The sequence below is a fragment of the Salvelinus fontinalis genome, chromosome 42 (assembly GCF_029448725.1).
Source record: "Salvelinus fontinalis isolate EN_2023a chromosome 42, ASM2944872v1, whole genome shotgun sequence".
NCBI lineage: Eukaryota > Metazoa > Chordata > Actinopteri > Salmoniformes > Salmonidae > Salvelinus > Salvelinus fontinalis.
In genome coordinates, this window is record NC_074706.1 from 22,393,441 (window position 1) to 22,414,043 (window position 20,603).

The 20,603-nt window shown below is 44.8% G+C and overlaps 2 protein-coding genes and 1 long non-coding RNA gene across 12 annotated transcripts in view; 1 reads left to right on the forward strand and 2 right to left on the reverse strand.

The window, feature by feature from the left end:
* LOC129841016 (clathrin light chain A-like) lies at nucleotides 1–7,848 on the forward strand. 3 transcript variants are annotated; one of them, XM_055909117.1, is made up of 7 exons: nucleotides 1–315; nucleotides 1,412–1,449; nucleotides 1,734–1,851; nucleotides 2,132–2,243; nucleotides 3,376–3,429; nucleotides 4,778–4,813; nucleotides 6,283–7,848. In XM_055909117.1, the coding sequence occupies exons 1-7, from the start codon at nucleotides 123–125 to the stop codon at nucleotides 6,452–6,454; spliced, it is 723 nt and encodes a 240-aa protein (XP_055765092.1). In that variant the 5' UTR covers nucleotides 1–122; the 3' UTR covers nucleotides 6,455–7,848. The 3 variants fall into 3 exon arrangements, with proteins under 3 accessions (XP_055765092.1, XP_055765093.1, XP_055765094.1); XM_055909118.1 differs by lacking the exon at nucleotides 4,778–4,813 and having other exon boundaries at nucleotides 4–315; XM_055909119.1 differs by lacking the exons at nucleotides 3,376–3,429; nucleotides 4,778–4,813 and having other exon boundaries at nucleotides 5–315.
* LOC129841017 (uncharacterized) lies at nucleotides 7,770–9,204 on the reverse strand. Of its 2 annotated transcripts, none has more exons than XR_008757266.1 (5): nucleotides 9,146–9,204; nucleotides 9,051–9,114; nucleotides 8,986–9,020; nucleotides 8,859–8,897; nucleotides 7,770–7,849 (listed from the first exon to the last, which is right to left on the reverse strand). It is a non-coding gene; the product is annotated as an uncharacterized LOC129841017 (long non-coding RNA). The 2 variants fall into 2 exon arrangements; XR_008757267.1 differs by having other exon boundaries at nucleotides 7,804–7,854; nucleotides 8,830–8,897.
* Nucleotides 9,205–11,370: 2,166 nt separating this feature from the next.
* LOC129841013 (bifunctional UDP-N-acetylglucosamine 2-epimerase/N-acetylmannosamine kinase-like) overlaps nucleotides 11,371–20,603 on the reverse strand; it is a 35,246-nt gene continuing 26,013 nt past the window's right edge. For 6 of the 7 annotated variants that reach the window (XM_055909109.1, XM_055909111.1, XM_055909112.1 and 3 more), the window contains 5 exons: nucleotides 19,410–19,539; nucleotides 18,700–18,921; nucleotides 14,844–15,026; nucleotides 14,503–14,622; nucleotides 11,371–12,773 (listed from right to left, as the gene is read on the reverse strand). In XM_055909109.1, the coding sequence (XP_055765084.1) occupies nucleotides 12,538–12,773; nucleotides 14,503–14,622; nucleotides 14,844–15,026; nucleotides 18,700–18,921; nucleotides 19,410–19,539 (891 nt within the window). In that variant the 3' untranslated portion in view covers nucleotides 11,371–12,537. Of the gene's footprint in view, nucleotides 12,774–14,502; nucleotides 14,667–14,843; nucleotides 15,027–18,699; nucleotides 18,922–19,409; nucleotides 19,540–20,603 lie in introns of those variants that run through there. The other variant, XM_055909114.1, reaches the window with a different exon arrangement.

Here is a 20,603-nt window from a genome sequence, read left to right on the forward strand (position 1 = left end):
CTGCTAGCGTTTCCGCTTTTTCATTCTCTCCTCCCTTAACTCTCGAGTTCATCCACTGATCTACTCCCCGTTAGATACTGTAACGTTATCGATAGGTAGCCACCATCATCAAATAGCTAGATATGGACGATTTTGACATGCTCAGCGCACCACAGGCTGCGGCCGGCAATGGGACGGAAGAAGACCCCGCTGCCGCTTTCTTGGCCCAGCAAGAAAGCGAGATCGCGGGGATTGAGAACGACGAAGGATTCAGCATCCTGGACAGCGGAGAGGTTCCAACGTCGCTAGACAACAATCTGACAGGCGACACAAACGGTAACAATGTTCCCTGAACTCTTAACGTATCAAGTTACATTAACTAGCTCGTTCGTATAATTTTGTGGAGTCAAAGCCTAGCAAATTGGCAATAATTACCTAGCAATGTGCTAGCCAGTTACACAGTTAGCTAGCTGAAGCTAGCCATCTTACTTAGGAAACTAGCCAGCCAACGAGATACCTTACCTAGTTAGCTAACTTACATCGACTGTCTGCAGGGGACTTGAATGAAAGAGATCGTGAGAAAAACAAGTTACGTCATTTTAGCTGGCTGGATCCAATATTTCAGGGCATCTATTTAAAAAAATTCGGGAAACTAGCTCGTAATGCGCAAGGTAACGCTAGTTACCCCATTTTGTAAGCTCGCTAACGGCGCTAGTTAGTAGCTACATTACATGTGTATATGCTAGCTAATTTAGCTACACGCAACTTTACTTATTGACATCTTGATGTTTTGTGAAGTGTCGTGAATCAACTAACAGAAAATATCGTGTCTTTGAATGACAGGTTAGCTAGTTATAACGTCTATTTCCTGGTTAGCTTGCTAACGTAAGCCTGTCATTGATTGATCCCACTGCACCAACATACTGGCCACTTCATTACTGCAATTTGATATATGGCTCAATGACATTGGATTTTCATACAAAACTGTCGCCTTCAGGAAGTGAGATTATTGACCGATTAGTTAGCTACATTGGCCCGAAACATTTTCATGTTATTCAACTCTTTAAGGAAGGGATGTAGCTAGCTAGTTACAATGAATGAATCGCTCATCGTAAAGATATTGCCTAACCAAGCGTTTATGCACCAATGCACTAGACTAGAACAAACCTACGTGTAACGTTAGTATTTTTCAAATTTACAATGACAAATCCGTAATTAATCTGAATTTGATCATTGTGAAAGCTTGCTGATTTGTGATGGGTCGTGGTGGTTTTGAAAGCAAATGCAACCATCATATCTGTCTTATTCCATAATATAAGACGCATAGAAAAGTCTGATGCACAGCCGCTCTGTAATGTTAATTGATGATGTAGGCCATTTCCTTGTCTTTGATGTGGCTTTGTTCATGATAAATGTTTAATTTATTTTGCAGATGCAGTGGATGGTGCTGTTAATGGAGACATTCATGAGGTAATATCTTAAGTTTTCCATTTTGTCATACAGCAGAGATTGTGATTATATTGACTCAAGGAGAACATTAGAATACTTAACCATGCATGTTTGTTTTAACATAGCCTAATGAATACTAAATGCCATGGTTGTGTCATTATTGACCATGGTTGTGTTCAGTATGCACGAAACGGGGGGGAAAATGCTCAGAGTGAAAAGGGGGACATGCTATCGACTTGTCCAGTGAGAAGCGTTTTAATTTTGCTACAGTGTGCCCTGTTGAACACCACCCATGTGTTTGTTAGGAGAGCAACGGCCCGTCTGATGCATACTCAGCCATCTCCAGTGCCGACCGGCTGCAGGCTGAGCCAGAGAGCCTGCGTAAATGGAGGGAGGAGCAGAGAGAGAGGCTCGAGGTCCTAGGTAAGGATAGGCCCCTGGTATATCCTGGCTAGAGGACCATAGCAGCGTGCAGCATAACAATAGAATAGAAGGAATCCAAAGCGCTGAACGCCCCTTTAAAAACACCACAACCATTGGAAAATGTATGTCCCTGACTTGCAATGCAAGAAAAACACTAAGCACATGTTGAAATCGCCCCTGGTTTTAGAAGGCTTCTTTTTGTGATCTTACTTTTCAAGAGAATTGCCTGTACTGTGTGAATCATAAGACCTTTTCTTCTTCCTAATCTCCCCTTCCCCAGACGCTAATTCTCGTAAGCAGGAGTCTGAGTGGAAGGACAAGGCCAAGGTAGAGCTGGAGGAGTGGCACACTAGACAGGACGAGCAGCTGGAGAAGACTAAAGTGAACAACAGGTAAAAATGCATAGAAAAATGCATAGTCTAGTCATTGTAAAAAAAAAATGCATAGTCTAGTCATTGTATTTCAATGTAAAAACAGCCCCAGGTTGACCCAGGAGGACTAAAACCCACTGGACTCCAAGGGAACCTTTTGTCCACTGACTCACTTGTTCTCTACAGGAGCCGTGGAAAGGAAACCCTGTCCATTTGAGTATAAATAACATGCTCTCCTGCTGAAATCCCCTTGCAGAATAGTTAGTTATTGTGTTGCAATGGTTCCTATTGGTCCCTCTATGTTTTCTACTACCTGTTATGTGTTTCAAGGTTCAAATAGACCTAAACTAAGATGTAGGCTAGCTGTGTGCAGTCTATGGTAGAACAGTGAAAAGATCAGTACAGTATGTTCCCGGAATGAAAAATAATCATGTATATTCATTCACAGGTTAATTTAGTTCTGATAATGACCTGGAGCGGCAATCCAAGTTATGCATGGTGTTGCTAAGAGGTGAAACGCTGTTGCTAAATGATGAGACCCCAGAATTGACCCTTGAACCACAAGCCATTTGAGCACGGAATATTCCGAAATATCTGGTTGAGATCAGGAATTATAATATCAATTGGTGTTAATATCTATCGAAAGGTAACAGGACAGCCCCAGCAGCAAACAGAAATGTAGGATGTTAAAAAAAAAAATATATATATATATATTTCAGTTTGATAAGTCTTAGGATAAGGATTTTGGAACTCCTTGCCGTTCTTCAAGTGATCTACAGTGTTCAAGACAGTGAAAACCTAGACTTTATACCAACTTGAGCGTCTGTAACCCAAGCTCTCCCTCTGCTCTGAATAATATATCAGCCAATGTTCCAGTCTCTGTCAAATGTCTAGCTACCTCTAACCTGCCTCTTATGTTGTTTCTGGTCTTTGTAAATCGCGTCCCAAATGGCACCCTATTCCCTATGTAGTCTCCTCGGGCTTTGGTCAAAAGTAGTGCACTAGGTAGGGAATAGGGTGCCATTTTGGACGTTTGTGTGTGTGTGAGCTCTGGGCTGGGTTTGTTCTGTCGTTTGTTCTCCTTTTTACCGATCTCTCTCTCTCTCTCTTTCCTGCTTGCTGCTTTCCTCTGGGACATCCCCTGTGTCTCCAGGGTGCTGGATGAGGATTTCTACAAACAACCCTTCTCTGACCTGATTGGTTATGTGTATGTTGCTAAACTAACATTGTTTCTTTTTTCGCGTCAATCGTACGCCGCATCTTCCATTTTAACACACATTTTTACGTTCGGCTTTCCCATTCATTTTTGTTGTTGGTTTTGATGTTATTCTTCAAAGAAGTAGACTTTCGTTTATCTTGAGTGTGCGTGACTGTTTTTGCATGTTTTTACGAATATAAACCCACCTGGTGTCTTTATTTTTATGCAGTGAATATTTGTAGGCTGAATGTCATTGCATCAGCCTTAATGCTCCATCGCCCAGTTTCCATATAAATTCTGTTCCCATAACTGTAGTGTAGTACATCGAGTGGCCATTTTGTTTTAGTTTGGTTTTGTTTAATTCCATCGTCCATGATCCATCTATATGTCCCTTCGTTTTATCATGCCACTTGCAAATGTTTTGTATTCTTAGATCCCTGTATATCTATACCTGTATTATTCATATGTGTACATGGAGAACTAGAATTTGACGCTATGTAGAAAACATTGGTTAGGTGTGGTACTTGGGATGTACCACGTTAAATGTATTGATGAAACCGTATAGCTGCAACCGTAGCTACCTCAGCTGCGTGTTGATACCATGTGGTGGTAAGGCCCTGCAATAGACTAGCGTCCTGTCCAGGGAGGTGCACGCCACAGAAACAGGAGATGAGCTCCTGCTCCTATGAGCCGTTCCGGCTAGCACAATCCAAGGCTCGTAGGAGGCGGCTTGCGACAAAATCCAACGGTTGAAGTCTATTTTCAGTAGCCCATATAGCCTGGTGCTGTCGCAGAGCCCTGGATGTAGACCGTTAACTGTTGCGGTGATGTTGCTTGTACGTCTGCATTTCTAAACTGAAGGCGCCTTGGACACACCGCTGCTTCAAACGTCTGTAAATGTGATATTAGTACCTACTAGCAAGCCACTGTCTACAGTAGAATGACACGCTACTGTTGTTGTCTAACTCGCCCTCTTAGTATTGCAGCCCTTGTATCTCTCTGCCACTTTTCATTAATTTGATGGCTGAAGAGCAAATGTTCCCGTATAACCCGGCGTCCTTGTCTCCGCCAAACCAAAGACCCACAGCTAGAGGCAGAGAGGGCATGTATTGTTGCCTCACCCAACCAACCCAATGGCACAGCAGATAAAGGCTGCAAGCTAAGCACACTTCTTAGAGCACCAACAACAGAAATCCCCCCCCCCCCCCCTCCCTGAAAATGACAGTTTTATTTTATTTTTTCTCTGGGAAAATGCATGCTGGCTTTTGTCATCTGCATAAAGCTCATTTACTTTTCATTTCTATATATCTGACTTGTGATCTGTTTCTCCTTGTTTCTTTTCCTATGCACCTTTAAGCACACACATTAACCATCCTTGCTACCGCCTAGACCAGTTAAGTAAAAAAAAAAAAACTAAGACAATATCCTAGTAGGGAAAAGTAAATTAGCCTAGAAAAATGGCAAAACGATATTCAATAGTAGTGCACAATTAGACTAGACTGTAGTCAGGGCTCTCCAACCCTAATCTAGCGCACCTGATTTGACTAATTAGCCGGTTGATAAGCTGAATCAGGTTAGTTACAACTGGGGTTGGAGTGAACCTACAGGAGGGTAGCTCTCCAGGAACAGGATTGGAGAGCCCTGCTGTAGATGAATACGAATCCACTGCCAATTTACATGTATTTTAGAAGCTGGGTGTCCCTCCTCCTGTGATACGTTGGTCCTGTGCGTATCTGTAGTTTCGTTGTGACAGTGAATTTTCATTGGCTTCTCATCCCCATTTTGCTGTGTGTATTGTGTTCCAGTTTATAGAGGGGTTCTTTCATTTTGTTAACTCCTTGGCAGTGGAAGTGGGTGGGATTGGGTTTTGCTATGCCCTCTGGCTTGCATTTCAAAATGTCTTATTGTGATTGTGGCACGGTACCATTTTAATTTTATTTCATTTCAGGTATTATGTATTGTACGCCTTCTAGTGGAATTAGATTCCCTTTTTGGGTTTGGTATTGGAGTAAAAATGATTTAAGTTATCAGTGAAGATTGTGACATGTATTTGCTGCATTTCAAATGGTCTGCTTTCCAACCACAGCAAAATGCAAATGCATGGCAAAGTCTCAGGTTTTGGTTGTTAAAAAACTAACTTGCCACGAAGCGCTCTCATCAAGTATAAAGGACATAAAGCAAAACATATTCCTAATGCTATACTTGGGATCTTGAGAGAATATTTGAACGTAACCAAAGGCAAGTTAGGGGCGTCACCCCGCCCAGTTCTGTGACGAACTGCATTTTTAACCAACCAAACCGCGTTTTATAGCCGTTCCAAAACCCCTTGGTTAGACTGACAGGGAAAAGCAGGTGACTAACTAGCTGTATGACCGGGGTTATAGGGGCATGCTATGTGCTCTTATCCAGCCCTGTTCTCTTCGTCTGTTTTTGATGTGGCCACCCGGCGAATGTTTATTTTTGGATGTACTGTAGTTGAGTCGACTGGACTGTTCTGAGTTGGGCCTCCGCTGCTGTCTACTCGACACTTCCTCCTCAAGCAAAGTTTTAGATTCAGACCTCACTAAAACTGTTGCACTACAACATGAAAAAGCCATGCTAAAATGGCACCGTTTTGATAATGAATCCTTTTAAAAAAAAATGTTATTGGCAACTCATTAAATGATGTCATGCTGAAGGGATCTAAACTACCTGCATGTATTTATATGGGGATTCCCCATGTCTATCCCTGAAGTGTTGCACAGGAGGTGGTGTGTTAGCAGGAAGCAGTAAGGCCCTCTGTAAAGCTCTGCTGATCTCTGGGGCCCAGGCCTGCTCCCTCCCTCTCTAAAGCTCTGTTCCCCTCCTGTGTTGCCTTTGCAGAGCGGCCGAGGAGGCCATGCTGTCGGACATGGACGAGAACAACCCGGGCACCGAGTGGGAGCGCGTGGCGCGCCTCTGCGACTTCAACCCCAAGTCCAGCAAGCAGGCCAAAGATGTGTCCCGCATGCGCTCTGTCCTCATCTCCCTCAAGCAGGCCCCTCTGGTCCGCTAACCCCAACCCTCTTCTCTCTGTCCTCATCTCCCTCAAGCAGGCCCCTCTGGTCCGCTAACCCCAACCCTCTTCTCTCTGTTCATGTCTCAATTCAGTCCCTGCCCCCTCCCCCTTGGCACTAACCATTCAGTGTTTGAATATCTGAAGGCTCTGCATACGTACTGTATAAGCAGTGTAGTGGTGGAGCTTCCACAATCCACCATGTTGCTTTCACCTTACAGATCTGTTAACATTGAGGGGAAGGGAGTGAATTGAGACTGCTGTATCTCTACCCGTTGCTAACCCTCTCTGGACCCAGATTGCAACCAAACTCTCATAGGGAAATGTATCATCCCGACTACCTGACCTGGGGTTGTTCCCACCCAACCCGACTACCTGACCTGGGGTTGTTCCCACCCAACCCGACTACCTGACCTGGGGTTGTTCCCACCCAACCCGACTACCTGACCTGGGGTTGTTCCCACCCAACCCGACTACCTGACCTGGGGTTGTTCCCACCCAACCCGACTACCTGACCTGGGGTTGTTCCCACCCAACCCGACTACCTGACCTGGGGTTGTTCCCACCCAACCCGACTACCTGACCTGGGGTTGTTCCCACCCAACCCGACTACCTGACCTGGGGTTGTTCCCACCCAACCCGACTACCTGACCTGGGGTTGTTCCCACCCAACCCGACTACCTGACCTGGGGTTGTTCCCACCCAACCCGACTACCTGACCTGGGGTTGTTCCCACCCAACCCGACTACCTGACCTGGGGTTGTTCCCACCCAACCCGACTACCTGACCTGGGGTTGTTCCCACCCAACCCGACTACCTGACCTGGGGTTGTTCCCACCCAACCCGACTACCTGACCTGGGGTTGTTCCCACCCAACCCGACTACCTGACCTGGGGTTGTTCCCACCCAACCCGACTACCTGACCTGGGGTTGTTCCCACCCAACCCGACTACCTGACCTGGGGTTGTTCCCACCCAACCCGACTACCTGACCTGGGGTTGTTCCCACCCAACCCGACTACCTGACCTGGGGTTGTTCCCACCCAACCCGACTACCTGACCTGGGGTTGTTCCCACCCAACCCGACTACCTGACCTGGGGTTGTTCCCACCCAACCCGACTACCTGACCTGGGGTTGTTCCCACCCAACCCGACTACCTGACCTGGGGTTGTTCCCACCCAACCCGACTACCTGACCTGGGGTTGTTCCCACCCAACCCGACTACCTGACCTGGGGTTGTTCCCACCCAACCCGACTACCTGACCTGGGGTTGTTCCCACCCAACCCGACTACCTGACCTGGGGTTGTTCCCACCCAACCCGACTACCTGACCTGGGGTTGTTCCCACCCAACCCGACTACCTGACCTGGGGTTGTTCCCACCCAACCCGACTACCTGACCTGGGGTTGTTCCCACCCGACCCGACTACCTGACCTGGGGTTGTTCCCACCCGACCCGACTACCTGACCTGGGGTTGTTCCCACCCGACCCGACTACCTGACCTGGGGTTGTTCCCACCCGACCCGACTACCTGACCTGGGGTTGTTCCCACCCGACCCGACTACCTGACCTGGGGTTGTTCCCACCCGACCCGACTACCTGACCTGGGGTCGTTCCCACCCGACCCGACTACCTGACCTGGGGTCGTTCCCACCCGACCCGACTACCTGACCTGGGGTCGTTCCCACCCGACCCGACTACCTGACCTGGGGTCGTTCCCACCCGACCCGACTACCTGACCTGGGGTCGTTCCCACCCGACCCGACTACCTGACCTGGGGTCGTTCCCACCCGACCCGACTACCTGACCTGGGGTCGTTCCCACCCGACCCGACTACCTGACCTGGGGTCGTTCCCACCCGACCCGACTACCTGACCTGGGGTCGTTCCCACCCGACCCGACTACCTGACCTGGGGTCGTTCCCACCCGACCCGACTACCTGACCTGGGGTCGTTCCCACCCGACCCGACTACCTGACCTGGGGTCGTTCCCACCCGACCCGACTACCTGACCTGGGGTCGTTCCCACCCGACCCGACTACCTGACCTGGGGTCGTTCCCACCCGACCCGACTACCTGACCTGGGGTCGTTCCCACCCGACTCGACTACCTGACCTGGGGTCGTTCCCACCCGACTACCTGACCTGGGGTCGTTCCCACCCGACTACCTGACCTGGGGTCGTTCCCACCCGACTACCTGACCTGGGGTCGTTCCCACCCGACTACCTGACCTGGGGTCGTTCCCACCCGACTACCTGACCTGGGGTCGTTCCCACCCGACTACCTGACCTGGGGTCGTTCCCACCCGACTACCTGACCTGGGGTCGTTCCCACCCGACTACCTGACCTGGGGTCGTTCCCACCCAACCCGACTACCTGGGGTCGTTCCCACCCAACCCGACTACCTGACCTGGGGTCATTTTCCACCCACCCAACCCACCTACCTGACCTGGGGTCATTCCCACCTACCTGACCTGGGGTCGTTCCCACCCGACTACCTGACCTGGGGTCGTTCCCACCCAACCCGACTACCTGACCTGGGGTCATTTTCCACCCACCCAACCCACCTACCTGACCTGGGGTCATTTTCCACCCACCTACCTGACCTGGGGTTGTTCCCACCCATCCCGACTACCTGACCTGGGGTCATTTTCCACCCACCTACCTGACCTGGGGGTCATTTTCCACCCACCCAACCCACCTACCTGACCTGGGGGTCATTTCCCACCAAACCCACGTACCTGACCTGGGGTCGTTGTTGTACATGGATTGATGATATTCCTCTCCATCTTCCTTTCCGTCATTAAAGAACAAAATAAGTATACACATTTATTTTTTGTTTCTATTCTTTTAAGGACCAAACTCTGTTTATTAAGTGTGTTGTTGGAAACCATTTTAGAACCAGCTTGTGGCATTTATTGTGACTATTTCAATCTATGCATTTTTTCCCATTTGAACCACAAATCAAGTACGGTAAATATACGTGATCTATATGTGTGTGTAAGCATCAAGGTTGGGGTCAATTCTATTTTAAATTCCAGTTAATTCAGAAAGTACACAATTCCACATCAAATTTTTGATAATTGAAAAGCATTGAAGAGAATTGGAATTTCAGTGTACTTCCTGAATTGACTGGAATTGAAATGGAATTGCCCCCAACCCTGGTAAACATCATGTACTCTATATGCGTGTACCTAATGTACATATACAGGCAATATAAAAAATGTTAATGTCATAAACAGAGTAGAATTGTGGTTTAAAGATTAACTGTGGCACCAAGTGTTGCTTTTAATGTTCATTGTCCATCGATTTCAATATCAGTAAAACATGAATTAAACTTTTGTCGTCAGGATCGTTATTGAAGTGTTGTCCGTAACATTCAAATTATGGTTGCACCTAATTGGTGGAAGTAAAATTTCAGGTGAGACAAATAACATATTTTATACTGCATTTTCAATGAAATTGTTTTGTGCCCCTAGTGGTGGAGGGCCTAATGCTGTTTGACCTTGGATTCAAATGAATCTGGCAAAAATGGCAGAGGTGAAGTGAGGGGGTTTACTCCTGTTAAAATCTGTCCTCGGTAAGCAGACCGCCTGCCTTTGGGAAGACTCCCATCATTAGGGCGAAGACCATCTCAACATATGCAGTATCTCAAATGTTTTTTTTAACCTTTATTTAACTAGGCAAGTCAGTTAAGAACAAATTCTTATTTACAATGACGGCCTTGGAACAGTGGGTTAACTGCCTTGTTCAGGGGCAGAATGACAGATTTTTATCTTGTCAGCTCAGTGATTCGATCTAGCAATCTTTCGGTCACTGGCTCAAAGCTCTAACCACTAGGCTACCTGCCTACCTTTGATCAAAGCCACGCTGTTGGTTGGGAGGTGGCCAGTCAAAATGTGACATCTTTGAGCTTGAATCTGTTCAAATTAATGGCTTCATAAGTTATGTTCATATATATTTTGTGTAGCAACAAGCTATTGTGGATTTTACAAATGCAACCTAATTTGGAACGTCTATATCAGGAGTATTCAACTCTTAAAGCCAACTTCTGCTTGATATGAAAATGTGGTCGGAGGCTCCTATGGAGGGTGTGACACAATGGCAGAGGTTGAATTGAGCTCCATACGCATTGCCGAGCGTTGCAAAATAAATTTAGAAATCTGTTATTCAATTATTGCACCCACACTGCTCGCGAGCGTCTGCGTTGCCAAAATAGAAATCAGTTCTATTTCTGACGCAGATCGCGCTGCAAGTCCTGCCTCTCCCATCTCCTCATTGGTTTATAGAAGCAGGTACCCACGTGCCATCTCCTCATTGTCTTTCAGTCACCCACGTGGGTATAACCAAACGAGGTCAGTGGCTGTAATGCACATCATTTATGAACGTTGCCAATTGCAATATAAAGTCGAGAAGAAAAAGCCTGGAAGGAAGAGAGATGACTAGAAACGATTCGGTTGACCGTTTTATGTGTGTATTAATTGGCGGAGTAGAGGACCTTGTGCATTCCAGGTAAAATAACTCAATGTTTATATCCCAGGACAAATTAGCTAGCAACAGCAAGCTAGCTAAATAGGACAAATTAGCTAGCAAATGCAAGCTAACTAGCTAAATGTTTAATGCTTTTTGACCTGTCCCCAAATTAATATAATTGGTTCAGAGTTTGTTTTGATATTTTAACCTGCGTGTCGTGAACGCGTTTGTGGAGGGACAAAATACATTTATGCACGATGGCGCACGCGCGCAGCTGGTTTTGAAGACTATTTCCCCTCTGGGACATTAAAGGCAAATCCTATGATAGCACAAACAGGCTGGCATTCCAACCAGCCCTGCGGTGTGTTTACGATGTAGCCTAGTTCAGCCACACCTAAAACGATGAATAGCATTGAATTAATCATATAGTAATCCACCCCAAACCATTTTCTAGTGTTTTTAATGTGTAAAATGACCTTTGCATTGATAGGTCACAAAGTACCCAGGTGAAGTAAAATAAACTTCTATCCATGACATGATCAAAAGCAGGAATACACAAAATGGGATTATCACATGACTGATTTGTACACCGTAATCTCTTGAAATATGACAAGGCAAAAAAAGGTGTGCATAAAACAAAAAAAGAATGATAATGAAGACAAGTGATTTGGCAGCACACCTTCAATTGAAGCACACAGTCAAGACAACTATGACATACATGGCCTTGGCACTACATTTGAGGGTAGGTCGTAACTGTGGTCCTAGAGAAGGTAGGCCTTGGGTCAGTCACGTGGGTTGCAGAACTGGTTCAAAATAAGATAGTGGCGCGAAGCTCTTACAGCTCGGTAAGACAAATACATATATTGTTAATACATCGTAGCAACATGCTGCTTTCATAGCGTGGCTTCAAAAAATAACATCTTCTACGTTTAGAAGTAAGAAGTAACAAAAACCATGGAATTATGAGGGTCAAAATATGGCCATGTAGTACAAGCATAAATGAATGCGAATGATCCTTATTTGGTCACATCTTTTGAAATCTTTTGTCTGGACACACCCAGCTATTCACTGGTACTGTGGCTGTACTCATGACTGTATAGGCTGTTATATGTATTCAGACACACACACACTACTATTTCAGTACTACCATTTTAGTACTGTAGTTAATAGTACTACCATTTAAGTACTGTATTAGGCATTTCATCCGCTGTAGAAATGATAATATGTTGACATTGAAAATTAGTCTATCACTGAAGAAACCTCAGGAAAATACACATAACTTGTCATTGTCTGACAAATAAATTATCGCCAATGGTTCGTCCAATAGAAGGTGCGATAGCTAGAAGAGCATGTCAGATAGTAGTATAGATGTAGATCCTATTGGGTGGATCTATGTGTAGATCTTAGCCATTTCTATTTGCTAATAGCAAGTTCATCTTTCTACACCAGGGAATTGCAAAATATGGCCCTCCTCCTTTGGTGACCAATTAAATGAAAACTAGAACTTGGCAACTGACCAATGTTCTTAATAGATGCGCCTGGTTGTGTAGTCCACCACCGTAATGTTCTTAATAGATGCGCCTGGTTGTGTAGTCCACCACCGTAATGTTCTTAATAGATGCGCCTGGTTGTGTAGTCCAGCACCATGCTAGCGGCCCCCAGCAAGGCGGGCTCTTCGAGGTCGGATGTCAGGACCTGGATGCTCTGGGCGGAGGTGAGGGCTCTCTGACCTATGACCTGCTGGACAGGAGCCTGGTAGTGGGTGGCCAGCACCCCCGACAGGATGACCAGGGAGGGGTTGACCGTGTGGAGGATGTTGACGATGCCCACTCCAAGGGCCATGCCAGCTGAGGAGGAAAAGGGGAGAGGGGTTAGCTATAAAATACAGGATGGCTTTCATAGAGATGGCACAATGATTCGAACTGGGCCTAGACGATGATGTCAATGTCACATTTGGTAACATTTGATACCTTGTTGTCATGCATCATAATTCAGCTAGTAAATTAAAACGATGGTGGGAGGAAAGTGGTTTATCAAATGTATTTGACCAGGTCAGTCATTGAGGGAAAATAAATGGACAATACCTAGAGAGTCTACACCCCCTTCAACTCTTCACATTTTGTTGCGTTACAAAAAGTGGGATTGAATTGTAATTTCTGGTCAATGATCTATACAAAATACTCCATAATGTCAAAGTGAAAAGAAAAGTCTACACATTTTTACAAATGAATAACAATTTAAATAACTAATTGCACAAGTATTCATTCCCTTTGTTTAGGCAAGCCTAAATGAGTTCAAAAGTTAAATTTGTTATATGGACTCACAGTGTGACATAATAGGGCTTGACATGATTTCTGGATGACTACCTCTCTCCCCCATACATACAACATCTAAGGTCCTTCAGTCAAGTATTGAATTTCAAGCACAGATTAATCTACAGAAAGCAGGGAGCTTTTCGAAAGCCTCAAAGAAGGGCAGTGACTGGTAGATTAACTAGCAAATCAGACATTGAATATCTCTTTAAGCAAGGTCAAGTTAATAATAATACTGTGGGTGAGGTATTAAACCACCTAGACACATCAAAGATGCAGTAGTGCTTCTGAACTGAGCTGCAGGACAGGAAGGAAACTGCTCCGGGATGTCACCATGAGGCCATTGGTGATTTTAAAACAGTTAAGAGTTCAATGGCTGTGATAGGAGTAAAACTGAACATTGTAGTGACTCCACAATAATGACGTAAATGACAAAGTGAAAAGAAACATACAGAATAAAAGTATTCCAAAGCATGAATCCTGTATGCAACAAGGTACTAAAGTAATACTGGAAAAAAATGTTTTTATTTTTTTTATTTTCAAGCATGGTGGTGGCTGCATCATGGTATGGGTATGCTTGACATCGGCAAATACTGGGGAGTTTTCCAGGGTGAGAAGAAACAGGATGGAGCTAGGCGCAGCCAAAATTCCAGAGGAAAACCTGATTCAGTGTGCTTTACACCAGACACTGGGAGAGGAATTCACCTTTCAGCAGGACAATGACCTACACTGGAGTTGCTTACAAAGAATACAGTACATGCTCCTGAGTGGCCAAGTTACAATTGACTTAAAATCTGTTTGAAAGCAAGACTTAAATGGCTGTCTAGCGATGATCCCAAAAAACCTTGGCGGAGCTTGAAGAATTAAAAAATATATAAAATGGCCACATATTGCACAATCCAGGTGTGCAAAGCTCTTAGGAAACTTACCCAAGAAGACTCACAGCTGTAATCACTGCCAAAAGTGTCCCTAACATGCATTGACTACTGGGGGTCAAAACTTATCTAATCAAGGTATATTAGTGCTTTATTTTCATTCACCTTTTTTTTTTATGTTTTCATTTTTCTTCCACTTTAAGAGTATTTTGTGTAGATCATTGACGACATAAAATGTAATACCACTTTGTAACAATAAAATGTGAATAAATCCAAGAGGGGTGTAGACTTTCTATGGGCAAGGTATTACTTTAACTTATGAAGGAGTAGGTCTGATTTAAGGTGATGTTCAACCAACATAAGGAGTGTTCTGAGTGTTCTGTTCTCACCTGTTCTGAGGACGGCTTCAGCCTTGCGGTTGCCCAGGCGGGCTGCGTTGATGAGGTGGATGGCGCTGACGGACTCAGCCTTCTTCAGATCCACCATCCCTTCCACCTCCAGCAGTTCCTCTGGAGAACCAAACAGACACGGGCCAGGGGTCGAATCAACATCTCTTTTTCACAAGACATGTTGCTTTAAGCTTAGCATCCCCTCCCTGGTGAAAACTGACACCCAATGTGTTCCAATGAACAAGTGCCTGCTTCAATGCATTATAACCACCATGCATTGTGCCTCTTGGTTTTATGTAAAGGATTACCAAACAATCTAATTAAGAAGTGTTCTAACTAACCGTCATGGAGCCTCTTGGCTTCTTTCTGCAGGGCCATGCCTGATGCGTAGGCCTCGATGCAACCACGGCTGCCACACATGCACTCCGGCCCGTCTAAAGACACCATAATGTGGCCCAGCTCAGCTGCGCAGAACGTACTGCCGTGGATCAGCTCGTTGTGCTGGATGATGCCCCCGCCGATGCCTGTTCACAAAACAAACAGAATGGTTAGTGGTGCCACCGCCGATGTCGGTGTGGCTTCCCGATCAGCACGACTACCTTATTCGTTTGGGGTCCTTTGTTAGCAAGGTTAAGTCACCCCTATAGTGACAAATGTTTGATAGCTACGCATGATGCGTAGCTATACGTATTGTGGCGTACAGCAGGTCAGCCACCAGGGGGAAACTCTTCGAGGCCTGGTGGCAGACAGTCTACATCACGAGGCGATGGCTCCCTCTGCTGGACGTGCCAGCTCTCGACGGGCTCTCCGGACAGGACTAATTGGGGCTGATTGTGGTTGGTGGGTAATCAAGGGCTGATTGCTCACCAGCTGTACGAGTCCCATAAAGTTGCCAGAAGGGCAGCACACAAGGCAAGAAAGGTGACTTCTGTATAGTTGGAGACGGTGCCCAAGCTAAAAGGAGGGAGTTCCGTTTTTGTGCCCGACAGGATACAGCAAGACCCGGAGCCCAAAAGACGGTGTCCCGGAGAGGGTCTCATGGGGGAGACCTATCCTTTTGATGTATTATTTAAATAAACACCCTTGAAACCGAGCTAATCCTACTCTGTCTGATCTGTGTAAACGTCTTGACCAAACCCCCTGGTCTGCCACAGTATCTACGCTGGCAAGAACGAACAAGCCTTATGTTGTGACTCACAGAAAAACTAACATGTGGTGTATCTTTGTTGTGCACCAGCTTGATGATGGCTAACACTAGCTAGCTAAGCAAGATTGCTAGTTATTCAGTTAATTGTTATGTTTGCTCCTTGATCAATGACAAACCGGGGCGTAGGTTTAACATTTTATAATTAGATACTTCAGCTAGCAATACAAATGGTAGAGCAACGTAGCAATCAAAACAACTTAATTTGTCACTATGGACGACGGCATTTAGCTAAGAACGGATCCTGTGCAAAGCAGGAAGAGTATTGCTCATTGGGTAGCTACACCTGTTCAGAAATTACACAACGGTCAAGTCCAGAGACATATATAGAGAGTGCGGGCGGTCAGATTTTATAACGGATGCCATGTTAGTGTCTTTATTCTCTACATTTTGGAGATGTAACACGAGAGCGCTGCCGACAATTCCCTCTATGAAATGACCAGCTGTAAACATGCGAAACGGAGGGAATTTTGACGTTTTTATTGATTAACATGTGTATCCAAGTCTGTCATGTGTTGTCAACAAATTGCATATCAGCTTTCACTGGACATATTCATTAGTTTTCCCATTCCATTCAGAAATAAACAGCACGGAAGCGTCAATTATAACCTAGCAGCGGCTATGGATGAGAAAGTGGTTCTCTCCGGACGTTCAGACAGAAACTGCATTGGCCCAACTCTAGATATGACTGGTTAAGTTTAAGTAATTAAAATGACCAATATTTGTATTTATTTTGTATGTATTAGTAAAATAAAAAAATCTCTATTGCTCCTCTTTTGTTCCTCAAGCAAGCGGAGAGGCCGACGACATCCCGGAAAGCCATCAGACCAATTCCTTGAATGCCCTACTCTGAGGTTTGCAGTGGTCTGAAACACATTATTTTGCTCAAAACGTATTGTTTTACCCTTTAGTGTGTATACATAACTGTATTTATACTTGGGATCTCGCTGGAGGACGTCCAATGTGTTTCGGCAAAAAAGTCATAAGAGTTTACAGTCATCATCCAGGGTTTGAAATGTACAGACATGCCACATTTCCTGTCAACGTGCCAAGGACCAACCAGAACGTGGAACATGACTATAGAAAACCATACTATTGTTGTCTGACATGAAAGAAGATAGAGGCATGGAAAGAATGTCACCATGCAGGTTTGCAGACAGACGTTTCAAACCCCAAACAATTATGCACTAAAAAAACAGTGAAATAGATTATCCGACAAATGGCGATTCAGGATTTACCCCCTAGGACTTACCCTACAGGTACCAACCTGTTCAGGTTTACCTTCCGGGACTTACCATCTACCACAAAGCTACTACCGGTCGTTACACAATGGGCCTACTGAATTAAACTCAGGCTCTCCAGGTCCGTATCCTATAATGTTCAGCCTACGATTCTCATCTCCCCAAAATGTCAAAATGAGTGGAAACAGATATAGGAACTTGCCTACCTTGTCTGTTGCCAGCTCTGCTCCACTGATCTGGAGTCTTTGGTTTGACTACAAATCGTGGTGAACCCTGCTCGCAGCGCCATCTGTTAGGTTCTAAAGTAAATAACTCACGGACACTAGAGAAGCTTAACCAAGTTGAATTCTTCCCAAAGGGTCGACACAGCTGTATTCAGACAAAGACATTTTTCCTCCACTACAAGTATATATACTCCACTTTAGGCACTACTCCTTCTCGCCAATCCTTACATCTTATGGTTCCACAGGAAGAGGGTAACAGGATAATGAACCATACTTTCTCCCTTCAGGTTGTCAGACCTGACCTCAACCCCGCCTTCGCCTAATCCACAGATGTCCATCCGCTTCCCCTCTAGCAATCCTGTGATCTCCTCCCGTCCACCCAACACATTCCAAAGCCATCTGTCTTTCTACAGAGAACCATTAACCTCAAATAAAAAACAGTCTTCCACTCCTTTATATACTATGCTTATGCGTATAACAATCTTCAAATTTTACCCAGAATCCAACATCTTTTTGGCATGTATATGTAACCGGTGTGAAATGGCTAGCTAGTTAGCGGGGTGTGCGCTAATAGTGGTTCAATCGGTGACGTCACTTTGCTCTGAGACCTTGAAGAAGTTGTTTCCCTTGCTCCGCAAGGGCCGCGGCTTTTGTTGAGCGATAGGTAACGATGCTTCCTGGGAGGCAGTTGTGTGCAGAGGGTTCCTGGTTCAAGGCCAGGTAGGGACGAGGAAAGGGAAAATATAGCCTATTGATAGAATAACGAGGTGTCTCAACTTTAAGCTTTAGGTTAATGACAGCTTAATTATGATTTACACATAAGCACTGCCTTAATTAAGAGATTATATACAAGCATGTGCTTTCATCTTTGCAATCGTTTCCAATGCCTCATGCCATTAAAATATTGTCCCCAGGAAAAGTTTAAGTGAACCAATTAGACATCTTAATAGTATCAGTACCAAATCTACTAATAATATGCATATCCTAGCTTCTGGGCCTGAGTAGCAGGCAGTTTACTTTGGGCACGCTTTTCATCCGGACGTGAAAATACTGCCCCTTATCCCAAAGAGGTTAATAGTATCAGTAGCATTGTCAAAACATGCTTACGGTGAGGTCTTTTCTTTTAGTCTCTCACTTTTGTAAAACTAAATGGTTTGCAAATGCCTCAACAACAATCCCTCATTCAATAGGGGTAGCCGTGGAGGACTGTTTCAGGACACAAATCCAGTTTTTCAATACCTTTTCAATCCACTCAAAAGGAAAAAGGTACTGATTGACATCTGATTGCCTCGTTTCGATTGGCCTGTTATGCACTCGATCCACCCATACTGTCATCATTGTTTACTATCCATCTCATCTCACGCCATTATGGGTGTGGAATTAATTCTCAACCTTTACTTACCATAACCTTTTAACTTAATTTAACTTTCTTTTTTATAATGACAGTCATGTATATTTCATAGAAATACAATGAACAGAAAATGAATGACCAAAGTGAATCATTCTAATTCTATGGTGGCAATATTACCTGTTCCAGTGATGACGGTGACAAAGTTCTCCACTCCTTTACCGTGGCCAAACTTCTTCTCTGCCAGGGCGGCACAGTTGCCGTCGTTGTCGACCCAGACGGGCAGGTGGAGGGCGTCAGAGATGGGGGTGCGGATGTCAATGGAGCTCCACTCCTGGATCAGCTTGGTGGAGTGGAGGATCACACCCTCCTGTGGGTTCACTCTGCCCCCTGTCGACACACCTGGGGGGGGAGGGGGGGATTGCAAGAGAATCAGATCCTGTCAAACTAGGGGTATTTTCCTACTAGCTACTGACCACTTCTTTATTGAGGAAAAATGTACTTACTACGACTGTGATACGTGGTTGTCTCACCTAGCTACCATAAGATGAATGCACTAAGTCTCTCTGGATAAGATTGTCTGCGAAATTACTCAAATGTAAAAATGATTATATAGTGAGAAAACTAGGGTCTATGCAGACTTTGAAGCGTATTTATTGTCGTTGAGCACAAATAAATTGGGGCAAGAGATTGTGACGGTTTACGCATTTAAAAACATTTAATAAAGTTCAGTTATTTGACACATGCTCAAGAACAGTGAAATGGTTCAATTGCAAGCCCCACCCAACAATGTGCTTCTTGACAGATTCGCATAAGAAAATGTCGCCAAATTCAAGTGCAAATCAAAACATACAAAAGGGACATTTCATGAAGGAGAGAAGGCCACATACCCACTCCCAGAATCCGGCAGTTGAGATGAACAGCATCAATGACTGCCTCCGTACACATCTTCAGTATCAGCTCCATCCTCGTCTCGTAAGTTTTGGGGTTCGCCTGGGTGTACTTCTTCACTATCTTACCCTACAATTAAAAATACGTATAAATCAGACCAATACAATAATATTTCAAATAAAATGTTCTTTAAAAATTAAATGTTATTTAATTGTTGCCCATATATAAAATAAGAAAGTATACGCCATTTAGGAGACAATTTTATCCGAAGCGACTTAGTCATCCTTGTATGCATCACTATCGGTGGCCACAGCAGAGCTCGAACCCACAACCATACAAGTGCCTTGCTCTACCAACTGAGCCACAGAGAACCACAAAAGTTTTAAAATGTTGCCCACAAATATATTTCATGCAGATCAATCCACTTGTTCAAACACAATCAACCCATTAGTACATTCTTTGATAAGGAAGGCCACACAAGCAATGGACAACACAATGTGTTGGTTGACAAGTCAGTGCTTGTCTGACGTCAGGGATTTAATCAGCGTCTCAGTAGAATGCTATAACTGACAGCCACTTTCATCTGAGCGGCAGATGCTCATGGTGGTTCTCACGTAAAGTCAAATCTTAAATCAAAAATGGGGCCTAATCAAATAAAACAAATGTGTGTTTAAGACAACTTCCGTTAGGCTAAAGAATTATCGGTTGACTGTTGACATTCTAAATCTCCAACTTCAGAACTAAATGGTTAGAAGATGACTTCTCACTGTTGACATTTGTGTTCAACTCCAACTTACTCACCGACGAAAATAAGTTTTAGATAATACACATGCCCGGGACAAATAACAAATTACATTTCTATAGCGCTTTCATCACCTGAAACCACTTCAAAAGCAAAAACTAAACAAGCAATACATCATGAGTAGCCTAGCTATAGTTAGGTCAACCAATAGAGGCCAAGTCTTTGAAAGCGGCATCCTCCAAAGATGGAGCGGGACAGTTCGTGGCTTGATAAGAGGAAGGTGGGTCAGGGTAAAAAAGGCTAGAAATGGTACAGGCCTCGGGCTTATTCCATGAGAAGTGCAACGTCACTAAATATGCGTAGGTCTAGAACAGATTGTACATCACGCCACCTTGGTATGGTACAGTTGAAGTCGGAAGTGTACATTCACCTTAGCCAAATACATTTAAAC